The sequence below is a fragment of the Anguilla rostrata genome, chromosome 2 (genome assembly GCF_018555375.3).
Source record: "Anguilla rostrata isolate EN2019 chromosome 2, ASM1855537v3, whole genome shotgun sequence".
Taxonomy (NCBI): domain Eukaryota; kingdom Metazoa; phylum Chordata; class Actinopteri; order Anguilliformes; family Anguillidae; genus Anguilla; species Anguilla rostrata.
Window position 1 is genome coordinate 55,034,736 of NC_057934.1, and position 22,699 is coordinate 55,057,434.

A 22,699-nucleotide genomic window follows, 5' to 3' on the forward strand; every position below is an offset into this window, starting at 1 on the left:
AGATTACTAGAATTAACCTGTTATTTTACCCGGATAAAAAGTGCGGAAGGTGATTTCCAGTTTGCTTGTACTGTATCACCAATGTTAATTATGCAGAACTACCGCATACCTCACATAACTGTATCAAACGTTTTGAGTCAATTACAACGGGCTAACAAAGAAAATCCGGAATAAAATATTCAGCAACCGAATTAATCCGTTTGAATGTTTTGGTAGCCTACGTAATATGCTGTCCCAGCACGAATGCTTAGCATTTTATAAAACGAATACTAAAGTAAGAAAAGAACAGAAGAGCACACGTTATAATTCCAAGACGTTGACAGGCTATAACCAAAAGTAGGCTACTGCGCCGCATAAGTTTGATTTGAAGTTATTATGAAAATAAATAAGTTTGCCGCTGCATATTTTCAAACATGGCGGGTAATGGCGGAAAATAAATACAACACAAATGCTACGAGTACTCGACCAATCAGAAATGTTCAGCGCTGCAAGCTCCACCCAAAAGGTTCCTGTACTTTCGGAAAGTACTACCCCCCGAGCAGGAACGTTTTGGGGGGTAAAACAAAGCCCCCAGAACTAAATTTAGACCCTAGTTCCTGCGGTGGAAACGCACTGAGTTCCTCAAAAGGTTCCTAGTTCCGGGGTATAGTTCCTGCGGTGGAAACGCGGCTTTAGACATATTTTGGTCTTATTTGAGGTTCCCTCCATCACAATTCAACCAGTATTTAGGGGTTTCACAGGCTTTCAAATTTTATTCAAATGTCCTTCAGGCGGTCTGTGTATTAAGATCAATAAAACTGAATTTTAGACATGGTGTCATGCATAGTTTACAGGGGTCAAAAGATATTCCAAAATTGGCTGCCAGTTTGGGGATTAACACTTATCTGAAATAAATATGACCGAAATAAAAATGAGTTAATTTACAGTAACTATACTGAATGCAAAGAACACACACAGAGTACATTTTTGTCCCAAATATGAATGTAGTATGTATAAAAATTAAATTAACAAAATTATTCAAGAATGAAAAGTCATGTGGGCAAAATTGTACACTCATGACACATTCACAAATAAAGCAGTGATATAATGTTGATATTTGCACCAGGTTATCATCCATATGTAATTCCTTCATGGTTCACATCAATTTATTCTTAATCCTGACTATGGACCATATCTTCATGCAATACACTCTTTGAACACAGGAAGGGGGAGGGGGGTGACATTTCACAGCTATAAACCATAGGAAATATAATCTTGCACATCCCCAAAACAATCATATATTAAAAAGCTTTGTGTTTGGTTTAAAACAGGGCAGAGGTTTGCAACAGTGTCCTTTTTCTTCTGGAACACTGAACCAGACCAGCAGACTCTAGTGGACAAAGACTAGGATATATGTTTCAAGTAGACATTATAACAGTATAAAACATTTTATCATTTTAACAAGGAGTTATGTAAGGGTGATATGATATCCATTTCCACAAGTTAGCTGTATATATATCTCAATTAATTTATGAAAGAATGAGGCTGAAAAAAATATGCCCACATTTTTTTCAGCCTCATTTTTTTCCTCTATTGAACCATTCTATAACCATTTGCACAGACTGCATGTTTTTAAAGTATGAATAACCGAGGGATACAGACATCTGACAATCATGCCTCAGTAAAAGGCAACCATTTTGCATGATCATTGATCATTTATTTCTCAACAACTATTTGGAATCTGGAGCTCTACTCTTTCTAGTCTCCAGTCTCGAGTCTTTACAGATAGGCAAGGTACATGCATATTAAAAATGAATGGATTCTGAAGGAACAGATCCAGCAGCCTAGTCCATTTACTGTGGAATGACTCTTAAAATTTCACAGAGCCTGATGGAACTGTATGTTAGGACTTCATTTTATTTACAAATTCAGCTTAAACATGTATTTCCATAACATAACATAAAATAAGATAGGGATTCTCCAATTTCCAAGCAACTCAAGATCCAGACAAAACTGTGACACTAAAAGAAGGAAAGAAAGTGGCCAATGACTCATGTTCTCAAAATCAGATGTGAAAAGGGTGCAGACGGAGGTAGGGCAGGTCTCAAACCATGTCGACAAGTTTGAAGGTCCCCTGTTGCTTGGTTGGGACAACATTGATGAAAGTCTTATAAAGCACTGCACCATTTGGGAGCTTTATCACAGACAATCCTTCCTGGCTGCGAGGAGACGGTACGTACACTTCCTTGGTGAACCTGACAATGCCATCTTCGAGAGCGAACAGAGTCTTATTGGTTCCAATGCCAACCTGGGTTATTTAAACACAAGGAAATGAAAATAAATTCTCAGTTTAATTGTGGTGTGGGAGGGACAGCAAATATATAGTATCACCCTCACTGTGATAAAGGTGGAATGGGGAACTCTCTCTTACATGTGCTCCTGGATACCAGCGCATAGCTCCTTGTGTAGCTAGGATGTTACCAGCATGGACAAAACTTCCTAGAAATAAATGTTAAAATATATCATTACATAAACTTTATGTGAAAATTATATATTGTATGTCAAGCTTTGTATATGAAATGTTTAAACATTATACTTATAACTCAGCATATTTTTCATCTGCTTAGCATTTTTATGATCATAGGAATTGGTATCCCAACTCAATGATACAGATATTACATATACAATTCTTATTCATCATATAAATCAACAAATTGAAAAGCCAACAAAACCATCAATGAGAAATTTTTTTTCCAAATAGGAGCTAGTATATTGTCTAAACAAAGTACAAAACAAGTTATTGTGAGAATACTGATTTATTGGCATACCATTTACATGCTTGAACCCATATCTGCGCCCGGGACTCTTTCCCCCTTGATTCTTACAAGACCCTCCTGACTTTTTGGATGCATCCCTCGTGGACACCACCCAGAAGGGTTGACAGGGCAGCAGCGTGCCTTCGAAGAGAGAGAAATCAGAAGACGTGCATCAGCTGTCTAGTGAGATTAAGTACGGTACCTAGTACTTTGAACGAAGAGAACGGTTAGGAAGCAGGCGTTAGCTACTTTAGATAGCTAGATACCTGGCTCGCAGCCTTTCTAAGGAACGTTTGCCAGACTTTGATTTAAACCCTGCGTAGCAGCGAGGAGGTTGAAAATTTGCCACTGAAAATGGTAGTCAAATATAGAGCTTATGTGAAATGCAGCTGTAGTGTTACCTAACGATTTCTAAGACTGTTTGCATGACTGTTGTTCGCCACATGTCCAGCTAATGATTGTCGGCATGACTAGCTAGTTTGCTCAAATCTAGTTACAACATTTTGGATGGTGTAGGGCAAATTTGACCAACCAAGCTAAGTATATATTAGCATTAGCTATAGGAAGAACAACGTTTCGAGATGTGTAACATTTAAAAAGCAAACATCACAGTTAGAATAAGAACAACATACACTATTACTATATATCAAAGTTAATACGAGACGACTAGTTTTATCATTACCCGGTCTGGATTTAAGAAGCAAGGACGTGAGCGCAGCCATTTTGAAATATTTCGTAAACTTTGACCTTTGAGCGTAAACCGTCACTGGAGGCGAAAGCGTCATCTACTTAAATATACAAAGAACCCCGCACAACAGCTAGTTCATCATGTAAGGTATGGTTTTGTGCTGAACGTTCTATGTATGAATCACAATGCACTAAGATTGGTTTACGGAACTCTTTTACTGAGTTACTGCAATGCTATTCTGATCGTTTTATTTCAACACGAAGACAAAAAAAGAGTGCGTATTATCTTGACCAATGAATTGTCTCTGCTCTTCTTGCCCGGGAAATCCAAGATAATACGTGATATCCCACGGATAGTTTTATAGTACCACGGTAATACAGGTAATATTTTAGATATTAGCTGAAATAATTGCTTCAAATATTTAGTCTTATTTCAGTACCGTCGTGAAACTACGTGCAGTCAACTGTGATAACTTTCTATCTGTATTTTGTGTCACGTTTTTGACATTTATGGCCGGTTTAACAGACACCGATTTAGATTAGTCCTGAACTAAATTGAGTTTAGTATGGGGAATCTTTATTCAAAATTGAATTTAGCCAAGAACTAAGCTTAATATGTAACTGCGAAACTGGCACGTAGTCGAACTGGCTGAACCTCTTGAGGCTGGAAAAGTGAACTAAGACAACAATTAGCAGGAAGTTATCCTCCAGTGTTAAGGACGTACCTTCTACGTGTCTCGCAACACTAGTAGTTAGCTTGTAACAAAATTTGCTCTTGTTAGATTTGCTAGCATGGGTATAAAGCCATCAATTTGCATTTTCCAGATATCAAAAGAGCTGTGCATTATAACTTTGCTCGTTGTTTCGCTAACTTACCTAGCTAGCTCACTATTTAACACATGCAGTCACATTGCACATTGCCAGCGAGTCAAGGTAGTGTTGCAGTGACTTACAAGGGCTGCTGCATTGTAGCTGTCCGTAAATTAGGTATTTTTCCTTTATTGTTGAAATACTCTGCTTTTATCCAGTGTTAATGTTGTTTACTCCTGTTTCCTGTTTGTCGTTTGTGGCATCACAGATTGCAGTGCGTTCATTCTGAAATTGGGTACTTTGGACCGAGGTTCAGCATGGGAGGCAGCAGGCTTAATGCCCAACCCAGCGATGAAGACACTAGTGACACAGATGATCTACCGGTCTATGACTTCCTACAGTTCTCAAACAGGCAAGCAGGCCACAGACAAACGGAGGCAGATGAATTGGTGGTCCTCAACAGTTCAGACTCTGAGACCCTGGCCCCACCGTTCTTAGGGTCTAACCCTGAGCCCTCTTCTCTGCTGCCACAGCAGAGGGGGGAGAAGGTCCTCTTGGTCAGCAGTGACAGTGAGGAGGAGGTTTTTGTGCCCTTGGCAATGAGACTGAAGGAGCGCCTAGGTGATCCTACCACATCCACAGCCACCATGTGCCCAGGTCCACCCCAGCGTGCTTCTGCCAACCGCACTGACCCCCCTGTGCGACCACAATATTGTAAAACCAGCTCAGGCCCCACTCCAGCAGGCCACCCCAACACCCCGCTCCTTCTTGACCAGGAGGAAGATGAAGAAAGCTCAGTGGGCCCCAAGGCGCCAGTCTTTGATTTACATCCAGCAGAGTTCTGCACATGGACAGAAGGGGGTGCCTCTCCTCCAAAGAAGAAGGTGGCCAAACGGAGTCCAGCGGAGATGGAGGCAGCAAGGGGGGAGGCTGTGCGTAGGAAGGAGGCTCGGGAGAGGCAGCAGGTTGAGAAGGAAGTGCGCAGGCTGCAGCTGGAGAAGCAGAGGGTGGAGAAGAGGGCCCTGGCTGATGCAGTGAAAGCTCTGAGGCCAGAGGAGTGCATCAAGCACATGGTGGTGTCTGTGGACCCAGGCAAGTGTCTCCCCAAAGGCAGGATAACACAATGCTGGAATCCAATTAAAGGGGTGATCTAATAAAGTAAAGTGTCAGCCTTCGTAATTAAACGCCGCTGTGTTTGAGATGACATTGTTCAGATTAAGACCGCGCAGCAATTTATCAGTAATTATCTCTGATGCCTTGACGTTAATGACTAAAATGACCCCATCCATTTTTCGCTCCTGAAATGGGAACAAAAAAACATTTAGCATGTAAATTACAATGGCGATCTCTAAAAAAATCTTCATTCGGCAACAGAAGCAGTGTTTCATTTGAAGCCAGTGAACAAGTTTAGCAACAGCTACAGCTATCATATGCCTACTGACTGCGGTGCCAGGAATGACATCTGGTGTGTGGCAACATTTTGTCAAGGCATTAAAATAGTAAATTCCTAAATGTCTGACAGCAAATTGCCATTTTCAGGGAACACAACCAGTTAAAACAGTCATTGGAAAGGATGGAACTCCTCCATACTTTTGATGGAATACAGTTCCGCTCCCTCTATGCTGTTAAAATACTATACAAAGGCTATAAATAAACATTCCGGGCTACTTCGTCATGATTCCATAATTGCAAATGAGTAAATAGCATGTTGGTTGGTGGTAATATTAACAGATTTGAAAATTTTGAAATACTGATTTTTTTTAACTGGCAAAAAGAATTCAATTTATTTCCTGAGTAACAATAACAACCACAACCTTACCATCAACCATATAAGATTTTTCCACCCCTGTCTGCGGGAAATAAAACAACATCACTCTGAAAAACATGCTTAAATGCTTGCCTTAATGCTTGTCTGTTGCTCAGTATTAGGTTCAGCGTTTTAATAGGATTAGATTTGTTAGCTGTGCTAGGTGAGATGGGTCTAACGGACACATATTAACATGGCTTCCTGCGTTTGCCCAGCTCTGCTGCAGCTGGATGGCGGCGGTGTGCTTCTCACATCCCTGCAGGCTCTGGGCTGCAGCTGTGCCATAGAGAGTCAGGATCTGCCCTGCAGCATCACCTGGGCCCGGAGGACTCCTGGCACACAGGTGAGCAGAGCTCGTCTCAGGTAGACGTGCGCACAATCATCCCAGAAGTACCTGCCTGCTTCGACGTGGTCCCCCCGGGATGTGGTTCCCATTTAAAGATTCCCATTGACTTCCTTGACTCTGACTGCTGTGCTTTTTGATTGGCAGGCCGGAGAGACGCAGTGTATTCCGGAATCCCACACCGTGATCAGTGTGCCAGTGGAGAACTTCATCTCCATGGTCCACAGTCACAGTCAGGTATGACCAGAGGCCTGCGGTAACAGAGTTATAATAGAGCAGCTCAGCGGAGCGCTCAACCTGCAGTAATTATCATCACATGAATAGGATCGTGCCACTTTCCAGTTTAGCTGCTTTAGTTAATTAAACTTCATTAGAAAAGTGTTGCAACATGTTGCTAATTGTAGTTTACGTAGAGATGCTCTGAAGAGAGCAGGCGTTTCTGCTTTTAATGAAGCACCATGTATGTGTGTGCTTTAGGGATCAAATTTTTGCTCTCATTTTTAATGAGAAAGTAAAAATTAAATGATAGTAATAATCCTCACTATCATCGTCATTAAATATCATGTAGTATGTGTGTATGTTATTTTCTACAGTTTGCAATCAGGCACTACTTATGTTTAAGTGAGTGTGGGATTCATTGCATGTGTTACTGGTGCATCTGATGAATGGTTTGAGCAAATAGAGATATGCTTCCATCCATATCTGCATCTGTCCTAATGAGCAGAGTAGTACAGTATGCAAATTGCTTTTGGAAATCTGTGCCTAATGAAAGGAATCAGAAATACACCATACACTATGAAAGACTGAGATTTTAATGTACAGGCACTAAATGTAAATTGGTTCTATTTACTAAATTAAAGAGAGTATTTCATATATGCATAAAATACAGTGAAAAATTATTTTATAATTTGACCCTTGATAAAGATGTGTGGAAAAGGCTGCATTGAACAAGTGCCTGTGGACATCTGGTCAACGATCAACAGAATGCAAATTGAGAAAATGTTTTGAAATGAAGTCATGGCCCAACAGATTAACCGTGGATTTGTCTGCCACTGCTAATTTCCTCTGTGGGCAGTTGTGTGGTCGCATATGTTTGCATTGCGTAACATGGCGCGGGTTCAACACAAGCGTGCATCCTCAGAGTGTAATGGGCCTGCAAGCTCGGCTGCCTCCTTTGCAGGTGCAGAAGGGCCACTCTGTTGATTGCGGCCTGACTTTGACTGCATGGACACTGCGCCTCCTGGCTCGCAGTTCAGGCCACACCCCCAGCCTGGCTGTCATCGACCTGGAGAAGTACTTCAGGTGAGGGGATGAGGGAAGTGCAGAAGCCTAACAGGTTCTTGGCATTACTGTGCGTGCTACCCCTTTAGTTTCTGTCCTTTGTAAGAGTTTTGTCTGACAGCACTGTAGGTCAGGAAGGCCTCGATTTTCTCCTGGGGGAAATCAGGAGCGTTGTGCGCTAAATTATGCAGAGATGAAAGTGCTCATAGCATTTGTATCTTTTGAGTGACATAAACACCCTTGTCTGCAGATCCCAGAAGTCTCAGGTGCAGAAGAAGCACCGCCAGGCCGTGCTGGGAGAGGAGCAGGGGGCAGGCCCAGGGGTGGGGAAAAGGAGGAAGAGGAAAGAGGGAGGACAGCAGCTTCCTGACGTGACCCGGGTGGAGGTGGAGGAGGCAGGTTTCCTCTCTGCAGTTACGCCGAAGAGCGTCTGTTATCTCTGTGTCTGAAATCCGTCTCATTTCGCATTCTGTGGACAAAACGAGTCTAAAACTTCACCTCTCTTTCCTCCCTTTCTTTCTTTTCAGTTTTTATATGTGCTCTGTCACCTCAGCGGGGGAGGGGAAGCTGTCTGCATTGCGATTGCTGATAAGTTCAGGAGCAGCAGGCTTCAGGAGTGTCTGTGCTCTCCGCCGTCTCTAACCTCTTTCCTGCTCCCCCCAGGCCCTGGTGGACCTGCAGCTGAACACCGGCGTTCAGGTGCGCTTCCTGCCCTCTTGGAAGGAGTTCTCAGATTATATCACCATGTCGACCAAAGCTGTGGCAGAGGCACCTTTCAAGTGAGCGACTGAATTTGTAAAATTGGTGTTTAAGAACGGCGGACTCCAGCTGGTGGCTGTGGAATAAATTCGCCGCGCTAATCTTGCCTGGGTTATTGAACACAGCGGTCTGTCCCTAGCTCAAAAGCAGTGACTGTGCCATTGTTAGCGGGATCTGACTGCACCGCGCCCGCCTTTGTGGCTCTGTCTCTCAGGAAGGAGCGGGAGAAGACGGGCTTCAGTTTCTGCCTGGAGAGCGAGTGGGCCGGGGGCTGCAGGGTGGACCGGGCGGGGAAGGGCCTGCTGCAGGTGTGGAAGAGGCAGATCCAGCAGCTGAACCGGGTCAGCCCCGACATCGCCAGCGCCGTCCTCGCTGCCTACCCCTCCCCGCGGCTGCTGGCTCAGGTGACCGCGCCGCCGCGAACGCCCGCCCTGACGCGCACCGCGCACGCACACTGGGCGAGCGTGAAGCCGCAACAGGCTCGCATTGAAACGCAAATAGGCCCACGCTGATGAGGCTGGGAAAACAGCCACAAACAAATACTCTAGTGCTGAAGATCCATAACTACAGTTTTGCAGTAGCAGAAATATGTCATCTGCTGTGCCAAGTAGAGCTTTCGTATTGTTGTTGCATCATTCTTGAACTTTGGCAGAGGGCGTGTAATCTATTTTGGCTTCAGTACAATTAGGTTGCCTGCCAGGTCAGTTTTTGGAAAGATCTAGGAAGGCTGTGTTAACATAAAACACCCAGCCTATTTTGAATCCGTTATCTGAGTGGGGTACGTTAGCACTGCTTAAGGGATTGAATAGTTGTATTTGTGAACAGACAACCATTCTACTGCTTTTGATGATAGTGATCTTAAAGTCAGTGAATGCCTTTGTAAATGAAAATAGCACAGTCTGATTCATAGCCTGAGTCACAAACGATAAAGTTAAAGATTCCTGTGCACAATTGTTGTCCTGTCCATTTGGTGCTTGCCTATTGATTACTGTCTCTGAGTCAACAAAAAGTTGTCCCGCACCTATACACAGATATTGGGAGGTAGCTAACTTCAAGTTATCGTCATCCAGAGAGTCATCCAGATTTGATGACTAGCTAGGAAACTATGCTTGTGCACTCACTCACTGGCAGTTACCACAACAACCATTTTTAAACATCTGCTTGTGTGTAAGAAACAGTAGTATTTCACTTCGCCTCTGATTGGTCCGTGAGAAGTGGACTTATGCTGACGTGCTCATGTGTACTTTTCCGGCTTCTTTAAAGGTTTTTCCTGCTGCCTTTGTCCGCTGTCTTTGTTGGCAGGTGTCAGGCTTGCTTTAGGGATGTGATTGCTGGTGCTTGTCTAAAACAAATCGATGCTGCCTTCTGTGAGTGGCAGTTAGCTGCCTGTCAGCCTGCTGACTGCTCCTGGTAAATTGTGAGCAAGATGAGGCTCACTGCATTAGTAATGTGTGGAGCGGACTCTTAATTAAAAAGCAGGGTTTTGTGGGTAGATTAACGGGAGCTGTTTTTTTAATACCATAAGGCTAGGGCTATGCTTCATGTTAAAGGTCCTTTTTGTAATACATGCTGCACCTCCTCCTGGATTGATTATTTTTGTTTGATGCAGGCCTACGGACGGTGCAGGACAGAGCGTGAGAAACTCTCCCTCCTTTCGGACGTTCTGATTCGACGCGGGGAGGGCGTGACCTCAACCACTCGCAGGGTTGGCCCAGAGCTCTCCAAACGCCTCTTCCTGCTAATGACATCATCAGACCCCCAGCAGGTCCTTGACTCCACAGTTGATTGATTGCACAAGTACAGAAAATGGCAACTCAACCTTTAAATATAATTGCATTGGACCAAAATGGGACTATAAAATGGTGCAATAAAGGCCTGTTCCAGTCTGTTTTAACTTTAGCTTTCATATATTTATCTGTTGCATATTTTGACTTGTATGAATGTTTTAAATTAAAAGTGTTTTTTTATGAAGTCATAGAGTGTTGACTTTTGCTTTCTTGATCTACAGCAGTTGATCTTATAGAGGCATCTTAACAGTCTCCCCCTTCTGCAACGTTTGTGCACATTGACATGGAAACATGGTACTGACACATTTTGACAGCTGCTACTTTAAAAGACTTCTGTTCTCCTTTAAGCTCTTTTTCTTGACACATTTCGTTCCATAGATTTCTGAAGATTTGGGGCAACCGATTCCAATGAAACTTGGCTTCTGTCTGTCTTCTGACTTCAATAAAAACTAGAGTCTTATATCTAATTAAGACCCGTCAAGTAAGATCACAGTACAGTAGCGGGTCAAGCACAGTATTGATGCTATAACATTGCATGCTCTAAATGCACTTTTTTGTTGAGCTTTTCTGTGCAGTTTTCCATTGTTTCTTTAAAGTAGAAAGTAGAAAACCCTTCACAGACTGTTCTAACCGCTTACCATTTTGAGTCCGTTCCTGCCGACAGCTTCACGCAAGGCCTGACCAGTAAGGGCCGATTGTCACAATTGTAGCTATTTGCCTCTTGCCTTCCCGGCTGTGTCGCGGCTCGCGGCGTCGCTTGGCTCTTGTTTGCCGCTGTTATTGAACTTGTCACTCGTTGAGCCATGATGGAGTTTTTCGCTCTCGACGAGGATCAGCCGCACTGACTCAAGACTGTACTGCTCACGGCTCATTTCCAGCACATTAGCAAATGGCACCTGACCAAGAGAGGGCCGCGCTCCCGAAATGAGGAGCAAGGTAACGAGGCGTGAAATGTGCTTAAGAGATGAGCCTGGTGCCTCGCTCCTGTTTCCCAGGGCAGTGTCTCACTGCGTTTTAAAGGCGCTGTCGAGAGGTGGGGTTGGGGGGGGGGAGGGGTTGGGGGTGTTCAGCCCCTCTTTTTAAACGCTCTGCGATTCGGAGCGGCAGGAGATCAATGGTCCGGTTCATTTTGCGGAGATGAAGTCGCAGGAGGCGCGGGTGTCAGCGGGCAGTTTGTCACCGTCTCCTCTGCTGACAGCCTGTGATAGTGCGTGTTTTTCTCTGAGGAGAATACCTTTCACAGGGACGAGCTGCACAGACAGACTGGCTGGGACTTCAGAACTTTGAGCATGGGATGTCGTTTGCTTCCTCTTGGATGTTTTCATAAAAAATATTTGAAAAGACCAGACAAAAAAAAGGCAAAAATGATTGAGAATCTATTCAAATGTTTTGAATGAAAACATCCAAGGAGAAGCAAAACATATCCCCAGTTCAAAGTTTTGAAGTCCCATCCAATCTGTGAAGCTCTGTGGACCTTTATATTTTCCCCATGTTAATTGCAGATGTAAAACTACACATTCAAAGTAGGTTTCTTTGGACTGATTCCTTCTGTTTGTTCACAATGAATTGGAATTAAATATCCTTGTAGTTTAATCATTGAAAGGAAATGACATCAACCTTCAAGTAGAATAAACATAAGATCATTCAGCTTGTTTAAGTCCATTTTCCTTTTGAAATGCTGCTTTTACTGTAACCCCAGCCTGGAAATTCACAACCTTCAGAGGCTTAATAATTGCCACATTGAATACAGGTTCTCCATGTAATTCAATGGTAAAGGAAGAGTCTGTATACAAAAACACCTCAGGCTATTCTCCCGAGTTCATCAAGACCTCAGCTCAACAGAACATCAGAACACACAGGTAGAAATTTGCACTTCCGTTAAAAACAAGTGTATGCACGGCGGTCTGGAAGTGTATCTGAGTGTGAGTCAATTTACCACAAAGGCGTCCGTTACCTTGCTGCAGGCATTGACCATTAATTTTTACAAGCCCCTGTGAAAAAATAAATGTAAATAAAAAAATAAAAAAACTGCTTCACACGGAGGTGATGGTCTTGTGTCCCTCGTGATGCATGTAAAATAATGATTGAACAGTGTATGTGGTTTCCTCCAGGATGCTTGCTGTGCTCCCTTATTCTCTGGCTTCTCTCACCAAACCATGGGCAGGGATTTCATGCTCATGCCTGCATAATCATTGCAGAATCTGACCATTCTGTAATTTTAATTTCCACTATAGGGTACCTTATATCTTCTCGAGGGACATGGATGTTTGAATGGACGCGATAACAGAGCAACTATGTTATTCACCACATGGGGGCAGACTTATTCCATGTTCAAAGCTTTCCAAAAATCTGTTCAATTAAGAAAAAAAAGCACTGGCATGCATGGGGAATTTTGATAATGAATATCCAGACTCTGAGTTTAAAATGTATTCAGAAAGGTATGGAAAGGATCGTATTTTACTGCCACTCAAAGTCTTTGGTAATGGCACTGACTCGGTACAGACATATGGTGTGTAGAAAGGGTTTTCAGGCAACAACAAGAATGGCTGTGATCTATAGCATTCAGAGATGTGATAAAAAGGAGTCTGCTACAGAACATGTCATTTTGTGAAATTTGTTTTCAATTTATTCTCTCTTGCATTTTCTCCCACTCGTAGAGAAGTGTGCATCTCTGCATTGAAAATGGTGTTTTCGTTGCTGTCCCATCAACTAATTAATAATGTATAAGAGAGAAGTGCAATAAAATGTTCCTGTGACCCAGGGGACAGGAATGGGGTGAAGTGTGCCTTTGTGCAGTGTGGGGTTCTAGACTGGAAGTTATTATAGTGCATGTCGCGAAGTCTGTGAACATGACACTGCTTGCAGAAAATGGTCACAGTGACTCCTAATGCTGCAGTTCCCTTGCTGATTGGTAATATTCTAGGTAAAGTGGAGGTTAAGGAGACCGCAGAATTTAGGTTCACTCATTTCCTCACCATGAACTTTATTCTATAGTTTTCAGACCAGCATTTAGTAATAGCCCAGTAGCAGTAATTTCGTAGTAATGGTAATGCATGTTGTAGGTTATTTTATACCCCACCCAGTATATTTTAGACCTGTATTCCTTATTGTCTATGGGCACCCCAATCAGATAGGAGGAAGTCACGATTCAGGTACTGGATAATTCAGGTGACTATATGCAACATGAGAGACTAAACTAATTAAATAATATAGAAGTATTCCATCTAAAAAACAATTATCAGAAGGTTTTGCTCTGGCTCCTATCCAGTTCTTTTGTTGTCAATTTGACAGGCATCTGCCCACATAGCATATCATTGAGAAGATGCTTGTCAAATTGTAAATTAGGTTTAAAACTGGCTTATTTTACTGCTTCAAGAATGAATCTCCCAAGAATTGAGCATTAATTAAAATGCACAATGTTTTGATCATTCATCATTGTTGTCAGGAAATGTTCACTTTATGTAAACATATATTTATTTTTCTGCAATGTTAATGTGCGCTAATGTCCCTTCTAATGGCCACAGATTTTAGTCTGGCACAGTAATACCTATAATCGGGGATGGGCGTGCCATTGCTTGCAATTCATTCTATTTGGTTCATGCCCAATCATTTTTGTGAGCATTTGTTTTCATAATCAAAAGCTAGTCATTGTCACCCTGATAGTACCCCAGACTGCCTTATGCAATTGCAAATTGTGTCATTTGTGCTAAGTGAATGCAACTCATCATCTTAATCCTTATCAACATCAGCATCCTTCACCATCATCAAAAATATGAAACTGTATACATCCTGGATAATAAAAAAAGGCACTGAACTATGCAAGATATTGCAATGTGTTTGGAAGTGTCATGTAAATGAATTATTTTATAGCAAGAAACATGGCTACATCTTTCTTGTTAGCTCACTGGCGAGTTGTCAATTATTTTCAAGACTAATAATCTCTTGTGTGCTGATACTAACAAACTGGCTGGCTCACTGTCTTATACTTTAAATTAAGCTCAAAACTGTAAGTCACTGGTGGCTGGTATTCCCTGCCAAGAGTATCTGCAAGTCGTATGTGACTTTACAGTCACAAATTTTTTATTGTAATGTGTCTGGAAAAGTATTTTCCCCTATGATTCAATCTTCAAAATAGCTTAGTTTTACAGAAATGTAACTTTTGCTGCTATAAATGTATCCAGCAATAGCTCACATCTATCCTTAAATGTAATAGGAAAACTAATGGAAAATATCAATTTGTATATTTATAACAATGTTTTGGTGTTATTGTACTTAATGCAGTAGTGCTATTTATTTTATTGGTTTGCTCCCAGAACTTAAGAAAAAAAACGCAAGAAGCTCTGGTGCTGGTGAGTGTTTGACTCTGCCTGGTTGTGAAATTTGCACAGGCGCTAAGTGTGTATCCAGAGCTTTGTGTTTGACTGTGTCTGATTCTGAAGGTGTGCACAGGCACTAAGTGTGTATCCAGAGCTTTGTGTTTGACTGTGTCTGATTCTGAAGGTGTGCACAGGCACTAAGTGTGTATCCAGAGCTTTGTGTTTGACTGTTTGATTCTGAAGGTGTGCACAGGCACTAAGTGTGTATCCAGAGCTTTGTGTTTGACGGTGTCTGATTCTGAAGGTGTGCACAAGCACTAAGTGTATATCTAGAGCTTGGTGTTTGACTATGTCTGATTGTGAAGATGTGGACAGGTGCTAAGTGTATAACCAGAACTCCGTGTGTGACTGTGTCTGGCTGTGAAGATGTGCACAGGTGCTGAGTGCATATCCAGAGCTCTGTGTTTGATTGTGTCTGACTATGAAGTTGGTGAGTATATGAGAATCGGTGCTCAGTATTCATTACACACCGTCCCCCTCCAGGGCTTTTATTAACATTCCGATCAGCGCTGTGCCAGATTGCTTGATCCTCAGAAACAAATTGGGAATAGTCTTTGATATAGGAGTTGAAATGCACACAAATGCACTCATAGTTACACATGCTCCCTAAAACACACTGCACACTCAAAATTGAGCTAATTTATTAATGGCAGTGTTGGTATACTCTAAGCCTGTTATCAAGGCTTCAGTCAGAGATGTCTCTATACTGTAAGACTGAGCCTATGCTCCTCCCTTGCTTTTATGTCTTAAGGACACAAGTGAAACATCTGTCCCAGAGAGGATTCTGTGAAAAGTTAAAGCTTATAGTTTCTCCTTTTGGGTTGCTGCTGTTATTTTTCTTAGCCTCACAGGCTGATTGCTAAAATTGGGGCTTTAGATTGCGTAAGTTGTTGATAAAAGCGGTACTCTGCTCTTGCTGGAAAAGCAAGTGCACTGTGCAGGCATAAGTAAAACATAAGGTGTCATTCATCATGTCTGTTTTATTCGCACAACGCTCACTGTCATTTGTGGAAGAAGTCCATCCAGAGATGACAAGGTGGAATCAGAGTTATAGTGGTGATTTGAATCCTGTGGAATCTTTGGTCAACAGCTACACTTACAAGTAAACAACTGTATTTAATTGGACTGTATTTAAACATTTCTGTTTAACACAGATAATATTTGTTTTTGTATATCCCACTCAATAATATATCCCAGATTGTGACAGGACCAATGCAACATCTTGTTTAGTTCTCATTGCTTGCTCTTGTAGCTCTGCATGTACAATTCCTCTCATTTCTACCAGGACGTCAGCTGGCCAGAGAGCTCAATGAAACATGTATGTGTGCTTGCTCTGCCAGGATAGTCACGCTGATCTCAGACTGTTTGTGCAGTGTTCAACAAGACATGTGCAGCCCTGCTGGAGTGCAGCCTTGATCTTTTTAATATTGCATTTGCTTATTTAATTCAAGCGCCTTGTGCTCCAGGGGCTCATTGCACAATGGAGCATTCAGAGCATATGTACTGTCGTATGTACATTCATATACTTTCTGATTCATGTCTATATTCATATACTTTCATTTATTTATTGTTTTGACTCTTTTGGAGAGCTGAAAGTGTGACTTTGACTTTATCTGTATTTCCAGGAATGTCGACAAAAACTTGCTTTCGGTGGAACCGTCAACTTTGCAAATGTGAAAAATTCATTTTTGTTAGAAGGATTAATGGCTCTAATGTACTCATAAAAATATGAAACAAGGTATTTGTATGTAATGTTTTTTAAACATATATACATAATTAGTTGAATCAGGGGTCATAGTGTTGGGCTAAACCAAAACGTACACCCACACCGACCATTTTCAGAATAAGATTGGACACCCCAGAGTTAAACAAAAGGTACTTAAGGAAAGGATGAACAACAATTTGAATACCCAAAAGGAACATGAGTCCTCTAAGCTAATAAATAAAGCTGCACACCAAAATAATCTACGCTTCTGCACAACGGTGACCATTGATTTGCTTTTGTCGCAACCTACTTTCTGCTGCCAGTATTTTCTTTTCTTCTTTTTAAAGTGCCATCCTTCATGGACGTCCCATCGAGAGTGCTCCTCAACGCGGCAACATTAGGCATGATTGAGTGGGACTGGCAGTGGCCTGATCTTCATCCATCATGGGTTACAATGATATCTAATGCTGGGGTGGATAAATAACACAGCACATGAAATGTACTTTATGTTTGGGAAGCTTTTGGGATTTCTGTAATTTTCCAGACATGTAATAGTGATTGATAGATAGATAATGAGGTGATTATCTAACAGACACTTTGTTGCATATCCATTAAATTGGGTAATGTTGCTTTTGTCCTTCTGGGTTTGAGTGTGCTGGTAATTTTACCTTTTTAAGCCATTAAAGCCATTGAAGAACAGTTTGTAATTTCCTTATGTAGCCTGCCACATCATCTGAAGTGCAGCCACAGGGTTAACCACAACTCATATGAAAGTACCTGCTCTCTTCTTGATTATGATCAAACACCATGACTGTTTTTAATTTCTAAAGTGCCCAAATGAGATTTTAATTGCATTTGGTAAATCTGGGAGGCGAACTTTGCTCTCTGCATTTTCTGTGCAGTAATGTGAAGACATAAAAATTCACTTGACCTTGGCTTTGTCGAACCATCTTTCTACTGCATCATTTAAGCCCAGTCACGTGTATCACATAAGTAAAACCCTCAGCAAGATTTTAATTTTCTTAAACTGCGGGAAGGTTGCAAGTGCTCACACAAAGCAGTGACGACATTTGTTGTTTTTTTTTGATTGCAAAGAGATTGGATGCATGCTGTATTTGATCCAAGCTTTGATGTGCAATCTTACTGATGGAGTTGGAGGTCTTTTGTCATTCAGGTATATCCGGTATCAACCCCCTTCAGTATCAAAAAGGTCAATTTTCAAACCAAATCATTTCAACATCTGAAAAGAAAGACAAAAAACCCCATGAAAGCTCTTTATTTGAATATCGACAAAAAAGGATTTCACAGGCTTGTTTGATACAACTGACGTAATAAAAATGGACTTGATATTTGTTCTTACAGTCTGTAGGTAATCGTGTTCTGTGCCCTCACCTCATGTTCCACATCAACCGATACAAAATCACCAGTCCTACAGTGAGGGGTCTGGTAGCTCTGTTATGCTGTGGGAGTCCTTTACCACGTATGGTTTGGGTCCACTTGTCCCCATAGAGGGAAGGGTCACGGCAAATCAATAAAAAGTTATCCTGAGGGATCACTTTTATCCTATGATGAAACATTTCTATCCTGATGGGAGTGGTCTCTTCTAGGATGACAATGCCCCCATCTACAGTGCATGAGGGATCACTGAATAGTTTGTTGAGTATGAAAATGATGTGAATCATATGCTATGGCCTTAGCAGTCGCCAGATCTCATCCCAGTTGAACACCTATGGGAGATTTTGGACTGATGTGTTAGACAGCGCTCTTCACTACCATCATCAAAACACCAAATAAGGAAATATCTTTTGTAAGAAAGGCATTCCATCTCCCCAGTAGAGTTCCAGAGACGTGTAGAACGTATACCAAGGTGTATCGAAGCTGTTCTGGTTTGTGATGACTCAATATCTTACTAAGACACTTTATGTAGGTTTTTTCTTTAATTTGCCACCTATATATATATATATATATATATATATATATATATATATATATATAATATTAGCATGGAATTTAACATTGAGCAAACATCTAAAAATAGAGCATTCTTGCATTAGGAATTAATTAAATGAATTTAATGGCAATCAATAATGTTCATTTAAGTTATTCAGATTCCTTAAAGTGCATCACTAATCAAACAACTTGCATAATGTAAGAAAAAATAATATATGGCTGAAAACTGGAATCGTCATCAGTCTCATCTTTGAATCTCTGACATGGTTCCTGCACCTGCTGAGCTTCTGAAAATTCTGATTATGTGAATTTGTCACAAGCAGTGGTGTCAAAATGTGTTACAGGCATACGGTTGCCATGGCCACCACCCAAAACCCTTTTTATTGCAAGAAAATAGAGATGTTTCGTTTAGAATGAGATCTTTGTGATAAGCCTCAAGTGCAAAAACATGTCAAGGTTACCTCCATTTACACATCCAATGCCGTGGCATGTATATACCTATGTGTTTCTTGTTAGAAGACCTCCCACTCTGTGCAGGGATAATCATAAAACTAGAGGACAAGCACATGTAGCTCTCATGTGAAGCACTGTTTTGCATCTGGCCTGCCATGCCCACAGACAATGTCATGTTGGACTTTCAGAGTGACTTTTTAAAAAAATGTAGCGATCTTAACGAAAGCTAAACAGTCTTTTGGAACGTATTGGTTGGCATTTTGTTTTCCTCTGCTGAACTATAGCTCTTACAAGGCACTGGCCATAATGACAAGGATAAATGAGATGTCTCCCATGTTGGACAACAAGTGCTGGTGTGTGAGAGATGATCTGACAGTGTAGTAGTAGCCCTGACATGTAGGCTGGTTGAGAAATGAGTCAGACTGATACGCCATAAGTTTGTCAAAAATCTTGCATAGCAGTTTGAACGTGGGTCCTGAAGGACTGTGGAAAAAAACCAAACAATTGTTGTCTCAATCTTTCTTGTCTGACACTTGAGTTTTGAATCTGTTGTTTTATAATCTTTATGAGCCCACATTTATATGATGTCTATTTTGCAGTATTACCTACATGACAGTGTTACAATGTTAATAATACTGTGCTGTTCTTAATGTTTCTTATATGAATAGCCATGTCCTACTGTATACTCTTGCGATCTGTGTATGTAATTCAGTTAATATGTATGTGTTTTCTATATTTATTTATATTTTATTCACCTATCATGTTTTTTCTGTGGTTGGTATTTTGTCTTGTTAAATGTGAGTTAGGCGAGCCAAAGCTAGTATGTGAAAACTTACTTGGGCAATAAATCAGATTCTGTTTCTGATTGTAATTAAATAGTCAGAGTCATGGGAGGAGCTGGAGCCTATCCCAATTGGGTGAGAGGCAGGAATGCACCCTGGACAGGCCGCCAATCTTTCGCAGGGCACACACACCATTCACTCACACACTCATACCTGTGGGAAATTTAGAGTCTCCAATTAGCCTACCTGCATGTCTTTGGCAGGAAACTGAAGTACTCGGAAGAAGAAAAGTTTCAGGGCAGGTTTCAAACCCGGAACCTTCTTGCTATGAGGCCACAGTGCTCCCCACTGCACCACCATGCCACCCTTTAACCAATAATTAAATCCATTTTATTTTGTTTGTCACAGCTGTTACTGAAAATTGTATTTATTTATTTATTTATTTATTTATTTATTTATTTATTTATTTATTTATTTATTTATTTTGTTTTGTTTTTGTTCTTAGTAGGATGTATCTTCTGGAAAAGGATTGTACTTTATACAATGGAGGTATTCCCATACACGATAGCACTCCTTTTTAGTTGATATATGATTATTCCCTACGCCCTTCTGCCAGTAACATGTGAAAACTATCCATCATGTTTGAGAGGCTTTTTAAAAGGATGCGGTGTGAAGGCACATTCCCTAAGATCTCACACATTTGAAGGTGGGCTCTCCTGAGCATTGTAAAGGCCCTGGAATGTGCCCTCTGCCAAGGTAAAAGGAGTGAATCCCCTTGGAGAAACAAAAGATAACAAAAGGCGAATATGAGGAATCTTAGCAGGGGACAGATAGTGCCCCAAGAACGCTGATCTAGGATGAATGTGTCCAACCTGCTATTTTGTTTATTATATATTTAATTTCAATTGCAAAGTATAACTGATCTTAAGTACATCTATAAAACATACAATTACTGCATAATGAAACACTCTAGAAAACTCACAAACACCTGTTTTTTGTGTTAGAATGGTCCAGAATCTACAAAGCTCTCCCATAACATAATCATCAGTACATCTATAGAGCATACAATCACTGTTTCGTATGTTACACCATAGAATACTCCCCATGCAAATGAATTTACAGGGCTGACTGTTCCCTCTGATTTAATATATGAAGTGAAATTGACCTATTTTTTCTTGTGCACTTTTAACTTTGCATACTTTATCATTTGATCTCCCTTAACAGGGCCCTTAATGCCCATTTTGTTTCGTAGAGGTTGATTAGATATGCTAATCAGGTATCCTGAATTCCACTCTCAGGGAGAAGATAATGGCGTGGTTTACTGCTCCCTCTGATGCAGTCTGCGTGCACGTGTCCCGCTGTGAGGCCTCATTCTGTTTACACTCCTGCCCACGGTCATATGAGAGAGAGGCGGCGTGGCAGATACCGACACAATGTGCGCAGAATACATTCCAACGCACGAGTGCAAGGCAAACCAGAATTAGACTAACCGTGCCTGGAGACGGCGTGAATGACGGAGGCGATTAGAAATAATTCTTTTTCCTGTTGTTCCAGATGGCTGCTTTCAGAACGCAAGTCACCACTGACAGAGATGACGGGTTTTTTTTTTTTTCTCCGTTGGGACCGACATTGTGCTGACGAGGGGCTAGTGTGCGGGAGAGCACCTCACCCGCCACCCCTCTTTGACACCCAGCAACTCCTCCCGTACTGGCACGGCGCGAGAATAACTTGTGAGAAACTTTGCAGTCGCAGCCTTGAGGTGGTAATGAGTGATATCACAGGTGACAGATGTCTGGAAGCTGTGCTATTTGTCTAGGGAGAAGGTGAAGAAAGACCCACTTCACAATATTCCTTCCTCACTCATTTTTTGTTGTTTTAGAGCATCGCCTGTTACCAGTCAGCTGAATTGGGGAAAGTGCTGAGGCTGCAGTATGGGAAAACTGTTAACTCCTCTGAGCTGTACACAAAAGCATCACTTTAAAAATCACCTCTAAAATGTGTAGGGTGTTCAACAAAGGACCTCTGTGAAATAAAGTGGAAAAAAAGTGATTAGACAACGTCCAGTGCAATTCAGTTTTACTGCAAATGCCCATCTCCAGTAAGTATGGGAAACTAGTTAATGCAGCTGTCTGCCGGCAAACTGGCTGGCATGTGTGAAACATTACTGTGGACAATAATCAGGAATTCTCATTCTGTTCTATGTATTTTATCGGCTGCGTAAATACTATGTTGTCATATTGACTTTTTTTCTACATGGGGGCATCAGCTTAAATAACCCATAATGCACATAGGGAATATTTGTATCAGATATTGACATCAGTTCTTCAGGGAGAGTAAATGTTGGTATGACTTTTATAAGTCTGTTGGATGATTATACCACCTACAGAAATGCATTAATTCCCCATTGCCCACAGGCCCGACAGTGATCGAAAATATAAAACAAACACAGAGAATTTCATTCAATAACCCATCGACTGCCCTTTCTCTACATTGATTGACCATTTGGACCCAGAAGATCGCCATAATTTATATGATGTGGACAAATTAGCCTTTAACATCATCAAAATTCCTCCAACTCATTCAGTGTTTTAAAGGGTATACAATCTGGAATTGTAGCAGTAATGTTTTTCTGCATATTTAATTTCAATTCCTAGCAGGCAAAAATGGAAATGAAAAGAAAGACAAACAATCATCTCTTCTGCAAGTATAATTATATACATACATATACTCAATGGCCACTTTCTTAAATACACCTGCTAATCAACACAAATAGCCTGCTCCTCCACACAGCTAATCATGTGGTGAAAACTCAATATACAAAGCGTGGTGAAGAGGTTAAGTTGTTTGACCAAATATTATACGAATAGAATGGGCAAGATCTTGACAACTTTGAATGTGGTATGATTGGCGCCAGACATGGTGGTTCTAGCATCTCAGAAGCAGCTTTCCTCCTGGGATTTTCACACACTACAGTCTCTAGAGTTTACCGAGAATGATGTGTCTAAAAAAACATTGGCAGTTCTGCAGCCAAAAAGACCTTGCTAATGAGAGAGGTCAGAAGAGATTGGGCAGACTCATTCAAGTACACAGAAAGGCCACAGATGCTCTAATAACAGCTACTTTGGGTGATGCGCAGAAGAGGATCTCTGAACGAAGAAGGCGTG

General features: G+C 41.4%; 2 protein-coding genes across 6 annotated transcripts; one reads left to right on the forward strand and one right to left on the reverse strand.

Moving 5' to 3' along the window:
- Positions 1–1,872: 1,872 nt before the first annotated feature.
- On the reverse strand, positions 1,873–3,616 carry mrpl27 (mitochondrial ribosomal protein L27). The gene is made up of 4 exons (XM_064323208.1): positions 3,478–3,616; positions 2,808–2,936; positions 2,411–2,478; positions 1,873–2,287 (listed from the first exon to the last, which is right to left on the reverse strand). Exons 1-4 carry the CDS (start codon positions 3,578–3,580, stop codon positions 2,084–2,086), a joined length of 504 nt encoding a protein of 167 aa, XP_064179278.1. The 5' UTR covers positions 3,581–3,616; the 3' UTR covers positions 1,873–2,083.
- eme1 (essential meiotic structure-specific endonuclease 1) lies at positions 3,491–10,453 on the forward strand. Of its 5 annotated transcripts, none has more exons than XM_064323199.1 (9): positions 3,491–3,630; positions 4,561–5,384; positions 6,315–6,442; positions 6,590–6,679; positions 7,623–7,744; positions 7,974–8,118; positions 8,387–8,502; positions 8,697–8,886; positions 10,092–10,453. In XM_064323199.1, exons 2-9 carry the CDS (start codon positions 4,610–4,612, stop codon positions 10,269–10,271), a joined length of 1,746 nt encoding a protein of 581 aa, XP_064179269.1. In that variant the 5' UTR covers positions 3,491–3,630; positions 4,561–4,609; the 3' UTR covers positions 10,272–10,453. The 5 variants fall into 5 exon arrangements, with proteins under 5 accessions (XP_064179269.1, XP_064179273.1, XP_064179270.1 ...); XM_064323203.1 differs by having other exon boundaries at positions 3,491–3,625; XM_064323200.1 differs by having other exon boundaries at positions 3,621–3,757.
- Positions 10,454–22,699: the final 12,246 nt, after the last annotated feature.

What these genes read in the sequence shown, in the direction of transcription:
- eme1 (XM_064323199.1), top strand. Translation starts at nt 4,610, where the DNA reads ATGGGAGGCAGCAGGCTTAATGCCCAACCCAGCGATGAAGACACTAGT. An exon ending in GGAGGACTCCTGGCACACAG is followed by an intron (nt 6,443 to 6,589) that starts GTGAGCAGAGCT and finishes TTTGATTGGCAG; the next exon opens with GCCGGAGAGACGCAGTGTAT. An exon ending in GACCTGGAGAAGTACTTCAG is followed by an intron (nt 7,745 to 7,973) that starts GTGAGGGGATGA and finishes CCTTGTCTGCAG; the next exon opens with ATCCCAGAAGTCTCAGGTGC.
- mrpl27 (XM_064323208.1), bottom strand. Translation starts at nt 3,580, where the DNA reads ATGACGCTTTCGCCTCCAGTGACGGTTTACGCTCAAAGGTCAAAGTTT. An exon ending in TGGGTTCAAGCATGTAAATG is followed by an intron (nt 2,479 to 2,807) that starts GTATGCCAATAA and finishes ATTTATTTCTAG; the next exon opens with GAAGTTTTGTCCATGCTGGT. An exon ending in GCTGGTATCCAGGAGCACAT is followed by an intron (nt 2,288 to 2,410) that starts GTAAGAGAGAGT and finishes TAAATAACCCAG; the next exon opens with GTTGGCATTGGAACCAATAA.